Source organism: Littorina saxatilis, linkage group LG13, assembly GCF_037325665.1.
Source record: "Littorina saxatilis isolate snail1 linkage group LG13, US_GU_Lsax_2.0, whole genome shotgun sequence".
NCBI lineage: Eukaryota > Metazoa > Mollusca > Gastropoda > Littorinimorpha > Littorinidae > Littorina > Littorina saxatilis.
The window spans coordinates 727,201-734,700 of NC_090257.1; the positions used below are offsets into that span (position 1 = coordinate 727,201).

General features: G+C 40.6%; 1 protein-coding gene across 1 annotated transcript in view; it reads left to right on the plus strand.

Moving 5' to 3' along the window:
* Nucleotides 1–3: 3 nt before the first annotated feature.
* Nucleotides 4–7,500, plus strand: part of LOC138946152 (uncharacterized) — a 34,960-nt gene continuing 27,463 nt past the window's right edge. The window contains exons 1-4 of the mRNA XM_070317662.1: nt 4–106; nt 462–659; nt 5,296–5,514; nt 5,869–6,087. Of these exons, the coding sequence (XP_070173763.1) occupies nt 4–106; nt 462–659; nt 5,296–5,514; nt 5,869–6,087 (739 nt within the window). The remainder of the gene's footprint in view (nt 107–461; nt 660–5,295; nt 5,515–5,868; nt 6,088–7,500) is intronic.

Below are 7,500 nucleotides of genomic sequence, written 5' to 3' on the forward strand. Positions count from 1 at the left end.
GGGATGTATAGGTTTCACTCTGTCCGTCTGTCCGTCTGTCTGTCTGTCCGTCTGTCTGTCTGTCTGACTGTCTTGTGTGGGACCAGGCCTGTGCCGCGGACATCTTGTAAGATTGCTTTTTACACCCCGTATAGTCGGGGATGTATAGGTTTCACTCTGTCCGTCTGTCCGTCTGTCCGTCTGTCTGTCTGTCTCCCTCTCTCTCTCTCTCTCTCTCTCTTTCTCTCTGTCTCTCTCTCTGTCTCTAAGACACAGAACATCAATATCGATTTGTTTTGTTTTACACCTTTATTGTCCACTTTGCGTCGTTTTTGTCAGTGTCTGTCTGTCATTGCTTCGTGAGTTTCTCCAGAAAAGGTTAAGACTGGGCGGCAGACGTCTCTTTGGGTTTGGGTGAAAATAGTCTCAAAATGGAAAGAAAGGGTTCAACACGGTTTGAACTGACCCTTGATTCTTTTCAGGTGATTACAAAGGGGGATGCACCTCCGTGTCTCAGTGTCAGAATTCTGCTAGCGGGGATTACCTGGATCCTAAGCGACCCTTCTCAGAACACTACGTCGTCTGTCAAAATGGCGCGGTGCTACGGCAAGCCAAATGTGACAGAACTGGGCAACTTTTTGACCCCACCCTACGGCAGTGTATTTTTGGCATCAGAGATGGTGAGAATCTATAGTTTCCTGTTAGTGTTACTGCATTTTGCATTGTAGAGTTTCAAAGAATCATGACATCAGAATTACTTAGTTGGCAATCCAGAGTCTTAAAGTTTAAGACGTTGACGGAAATGTACAAGTCGTCTTTGTGTCGTTGTTAAGACTCTTTGTGTCGTTGTTAAGCCTCTTTGTGTCGTTGTTAAGCCTCTTTGTGTCGTTGTTAAGACTCTTTGTGTCGTTGTTAAGCCTCTTTGTGTCGTTGTTAAGCCTCTTTGTGTCGTTGTTAAGACTCTTTGTGTCGTTGTTAAGCCTCTTTATGTCGTTGTTAAGACTCTTTGTGTCGTTGTTAAGCCTCTTTATGTCGTTGTTAAGACTCTTTGTGTCGTTGTTAAGACTTGGTGTCGTTGTTAAGACTCTTTGTGTCGTTGTTAAGCCTCTTTATGTCGTTGTTAAGACTCTTTGTGTCGTTGTTAAGACGCTTTGTGTCGTTGTTAAGACTCTTTGTGTCGTTGTTAAGACTATTTGTGTCGTTTTTAAGACTATTTGTGTCGTTGTTAAACTTCTTGGTATCAGAGATGAACATTTTTATAACGTCAATCTATATCAAAGGACAGCTGACGACGGAAACGCCTAAGCTACGTGTCTGTTGTCTTTTTGACATTAATTGGCATCAGAGGTAAAGAAATCCAACGTCCAAAAATACACGTCGCATCTGTGTCGTTGTTGAGACTCTTGGCATCAAAGATAAAAGATTTCAATCTCAATTCTGACAGTTTAAATGAGTGCGACATATACTGATGTCACTCAAACCACCCCAGGCAGTCAAAACAATGGTAAGGTTAATCCCAATTAATAGCCCGTGAAAGTATCTGCGGTGCAGTTCCGGATGAGCACGTGCATGTGACAGGAAGTCATGACGGTCTGACCCTGTCGGTGAAAGCTCGCCAATCTGTCCATGTGTCAATCCGAGTCCTATTATAAGTAACAAGGGGAACAACCCTGTCTGAACTGACGTGACAAGGGGAGTCCTTTTGACAAGAAAAGACATTTTTCATTTGCCAAATTATATTTTTTGTGCACTTTTAAAACTGCATTAAAACAGAAGAAACACACATACACAGAGACAGACACAGACACACACACAGAGACACAGACTCACACACACACACACACACACACACACACACACACACACACACACACACACACATACACACACACACACAGACGCACGCACACGCACGCACACACACACACACACACACACACAGACTCACACACACACACACACACACACACACACACACAGACGCACGCACACACACACACACACACACACACACACACACACACACACACACACACACACACACACACACACACACACACACACACACACACACACACACACACACACACACATACACCGGTTTTATCAGCCTTATTTGTTATTTTACTATCAGGTTTCTGACTTAATTATAATAACGTTATCCTTATGAACTTCAGAATGTATTACATATTGAAGTAATCTCTGTTTGTATGTCCAATGAGACACGCTTTTAAAGAATAACAAACTTTCTCGGACGTTTATTCTGTGCGTGTTAATTGACAATTAAATTATAATGTGAGCGTCATCAACGTTCCTACAAACAAACTACATTGTAAAATGTTCTTTTAAAAACATTTATGACAGAATCCCATGCCCAATGTAAACAAGCCATTTCGTGTTGCTTCTTATTTCACCTTACTCACAGAAATAAAGAATGACTCCCCAAAAAGTTCCCTCTTTCAGATTCCACAACCGACCCTTTTTTCCCCGGACCCGAAAACATTTTTTTCTTCGACCAATTGTTTTTTTTAAAGGACAAAACTCGATTTTACAGACTTTGTAAGAAAAGTTCATCCTCTATCACATCCAGAGGACATGTACACAGTTCGTGCGACTTCTATCCAATAAAATAAACCCCACATATGCCTGTGTAAATGGAAAAGAAACTTCAATTAAACAAAAAATACAAACAAAATAAAATAAACAAATCAACCTACCGACCCTATTATTTTTATTTTTATGGGCCTGGTGATCAACATCGAAAACAAACATTTGTGTGTGTACCTAAACTAATTTCTGAATTTGTTTCCACACATCATTCAATATTGTAATTCAATCAAGTTGGCGTTTTAATGAAACAGATCCTGTGATTGGTCAGAATGCCCCAACTTATTAAAAATTACCGGTCATTAAGTAGAGGTTACATGCCGAGTCTCAGTGATTATTAAAAATAATGGTCGATGTTAGCGGATCATGAACAATGCGAGCTTCACCTCTTTATTCCTCCTTTCTTCAGTTATTCAAAGAAAAGAGGAGTTTTTGTGCGAAAGTTTGATCGAATCCGATTCACGCAACCAGTCTACCTGCGCAGGCGATTGAATAATGCGCGGTTGTATAGTTCAGGGAAAATCATTCAATTCTGTCAACACTTCTTGTCAGTTTCCCTGTTTTGGACTAAAATCAAGTACACAGTTATGTTGTTATTCTGCTGTGGCGGTAAAGGCAGATAGTGTGTGTTCTGTTCATGTTTTGGTATCGCTCAGGAAATGTTCTTTCTTCGAATGGGACCAGCAGACGAACTTTTGCACCCGTGTTACAACGTTAAAAACTGTATGAAGTTCAGTTTTCTGGGGCAAAATAATGTATGAAACCGCTGTATGTTCTTTAAATTGATGAGATGTGTGCACTTGGTTGCGTGTGATCTGTTTATAAAATGAAATATTGTCGAAAACTAACCGTCGGATTGCAGTCTTTTGTCCAAGCAACTCAGTTCAGAAAATTTGGAAGGGGAACCACTCTTGTCGCTAGGCAGAGTACGAGAGTTACTTGCCTTGGGAGTTTGCTTGCACCCATAAGAGATCTAAAGCGAGTTTCTCTGCACTGATCGTTAGATTTGGATTTAGAAAACAACCAAACTCATGGATTTTATATGGAGATTAATGTGTCCAAGCCTGTAGTTGCCAGTTTAAATGCAGTATGTTTGTATTGTTTGGTCTAGAGATGTATATTTCGTACATTAGAGCATTCGGAACTTTTCAATCGCAAAAGTAGTTCCCTTAGTTAAAGTCTAACTCATCAACCTGTGAGCTATCGAGGATTCAGGCCCGTTGTTGGGTAAGTGATTTTGGTTGTTGGGTAAGTTACAGAAAAATAACTAGCCCTACACGTTTACAGAGAGAAAGAAGCAGACGGGGGAATAATTGTCGATAACCACTCGCTAAAAAAGCCATTAACCACCTGCTGGCGAGGCGCATTGATACAACCTCAACTAGTCTCGGTTAGCTTTGAGGGTCATTATTTTTACAAGTAGGAAATATGAAGGCCAACGAAATACCGAGACCATAAGGTATGCAAAGTGATGACGTGGAATACGTGACGTAAGTTGATGCATGAATTCTTCCGGACTACGTCAGTCAATTCCAAAGATCGCTTTTGTGATGAAAAGAATTTATTTTAGAGTTTGCTGTCCAGAAACCCGTCAAAAAAGAAGGGAAAATGTATGTGAAAGAAAACAAAACAGGAGCAGAGTGATACGATAGGAATACAGAGACATATTTCTTGGGACTTGACCCTTGCAGGTAGGTGGACTGAAAGTAGTGTGTGAACAGAACAGAACAAATTCTGTCTGTTTACCATCGCATGAAAGCAGGAAAGAGATCGTCGTCAGATTGAATTACAATAACATTAACGTGCTTCCATTTGAAACTTCTCGGTCTTGATCGTGGATTGACGCCCTCCCAAAGTCTAATTGCTTCAATTAGCTTTGGTCGGGCGTCAATCCACGATGACGACCTCGAAATTTCAAATGAAACCATGTTAATGTGTAAGTGATTGATGTTTTGTAGTGTTTATGTTGTATTGTAATTCAATCAAGTTTGCGTTTTCATGAAACAGATCCTGTGATTGGTCAGAATGCCCCAACTCATTAAAAAATTACCGGTCATTAATTGTTGATAACCACTCGCTAAAACATCCATTAACCACCTGCTGGCGAGGCGCATTGATACAACCTCAACTAGTCTCGGTTAGCTTTAAGGGTCATTTTACAAGTAGGAAATAATTATGAATGCCAACGAAATACCGAGACCATACGGTATGCGAAGTGATGACGTCGAATACGTGACGTAAGTGGATGCATGAATTCTTCCGCACTACGTTCCAAAGATCGCTTTTGTGATGAAAAGAATTTGTTTTAGAGTTTGCTGTCCAGAAACCAGTCATAAAAGAAGGGAAAATGTATGTGAAACAAAACAAAACAGGAGAAGAGTGATAAGATAGGAATACAGAGACATATTTCTTGGGACTTGACCCTTGCAGGTAGGTGGACTGAAAGTAGTGTGTGAACAGAACAGAACAAATTCTGTCTGTTTACCATCGCATGAAAGCAGGAAAGAGATCGTCGTCAGATTGAATTACAATAACATTAACATGCTTCCATTTGAAACTTCTCGGTCTTGATCGTGGATTGACGCCCTCCCAAAGTATAATTGAAGCCCCCGATGAAGACCTCGAAGTTTCAAATGGAAGCATGTTAATGTGTAATTGTTAGTAGTCTAGATATGTTTCAGATTTCTAACACCGTTTTGTCTTTAACAGATTCAATCGCTGCGTTCTGCAACCAAACACCCACCGCTGTCTTCCCTGATCCCTATCACTGTGCCCGCCATTTTGATTGCGCACAGACCACGTGGCACACAGGGCTCAGGGCAAAACAGTTCGAGTGCAGGTACCCACTTTTGTATGACGTCAACACAACCATGTGCACAAGTTTTGATGTCGTCACTTGCGGTGAAAGGGAGGAACCGATTCAACCGTGTAAGTCCTTGTTTTTTCCTCTCCAGAAATAAGGGTCCTCAGTCAAAGTGATAAGTCAGGAACAAGCGGACAAGCAATTGTTATCAGCGTCTATGAAGGACTTGAAAAGCTTACAGTTTTCAGCATGTAGCTTAATTCAAATCTTGTAAAAAAATAATAATAATTAAAAAAATAATTGTCCGGGGAAACGTCCCGGAACTTTATACACGAAACAACACACCATGACTAATAAAAAGACCGACAAAATACTGATCTCACGTGTGAACCAAGATTACGGAATAAATAACGTACTTATAATACTAATAATAATTTGTGAATCTGTCTAAAAAAAAAATGGTCGTGGTTCGTTTTCAGGTGACTACATGATCGGTCATTGCCTTGACCGGTCAGAGTGTATACCGTGTCAGGCCAGCTGCCTGGGTCTTCCTAACGGGTACAACGCCTACCCGGGGTATGTGCTGACCCCCAACCACATCATGTGCGACGCTGGACGCACAGTGGACATTCGCAACTGCACCACAGGCTTGATCTTTGACCCACAACTCAGGGCCTGCAGTCCTGAAATCAGTTTGCGTGAGTAGAAGTGGAGGATACTTCCAATGTAATGATCACAAAGAGGGATGAATTTCCTCTACGACTGTCTTTACCTGGTTGACAAAACGTGCATTTTTACGATTTGTGTAGCGTGTCAAAGTGACACGTTTGCCTGCGGTAACGACTTATTTCACCCCATCCCCGTATTGCCCAGTTTTTGAAGAGGTAAAAAAAAGATTGCAATTAAAAAGTATGCACTTATTGTACAGCCAGTAAAATATCCTCCACGAATCTGTTTTTTGTTTCGATGTACCTTATGTGGTTTATATTTAAGGCCAAAAAGAAAAATATGTCTGTTTCCGGTAACCCGACCGACCCTATTTTTAAGCGCCGACCCTAAAATTTTTTTTCGCTTTTCGCACCAAAAAAACCAAAAACCCAAAAAACTAAAAAAAATATGAAGTCAAGTATACTTTATTTACTTTCAATATATCTAGGTCAAAAACATGTGCTAAATAATTGTAAGTAAACTAAGGAAGCGTTTAAAAAAAAAAGAAAAGGTAAACAAAAATGATAATAATAAACACAGACACCTGGGTAGCGCGACTCCGTTGCTGCTAGCTTTCCACTGGGAGGAAGCGACCCGAATTTCCCAGGGATTGGACAGTAAAGTAATGAAAATGAAAATGAAATGAAAATGAAAAAAAAATATATAAAAAAACGACCGACCGACCCTATTTTTTTCGGCGATGTTACCGGAAACAGACATATTTTTCTTTTTGGCTTAACAGAAGTTTGAAAACGACAAAAAAAATCACTGGCAACAGTGGGCGCGACCGTGGCGCGTTTGTTTTGCCTGCTACGGAACAAACAGGTACTGAACAAAGTTGGTAGAATTGTATGCATTCCTTTTCATGAAGGTAATCATGCCTATAACAGTAGATCTGCCCACAATTTGACATGGGCTTTAGGCATCATTCCATTTGGATAAATGTGACCCTCCACCACGAAATGAGTCGCATGTCACCTCGCGCGGTTCTGCGCTAGGCTTAATATAAGTCCGGGGAGTGTCTGGTAGCAGTGTGAGGGTCACCTTAATCACAGGCTTACAACTCAAACTAAAACGGTTTTCACCACTGGATAGAGCATAAAAAATTCTTTAGAAAAATGTAAAAATATGAAAATCATGCAAAGGTGACATGCGACTCATTCCGTGGTGGAGGGTCACAAATGTCAACAATCTACAGCATGGGTTGTTTCTTGTGCTGCTGAAGAGAAATATTTTGCAATGAATTATGTTTTTCACATTGACTTAGGTATCACTTACGACATTAAGCCAGCAAACAAATGCCAACACGCAAAGAGTTTTGAGACTGTTGAGTGTTGGCATGTGTCTGTTAGGAAACGCTGCCGTTGCTGAACTTTGGTTCAGTTTTGTGTGTTGCATGTAGT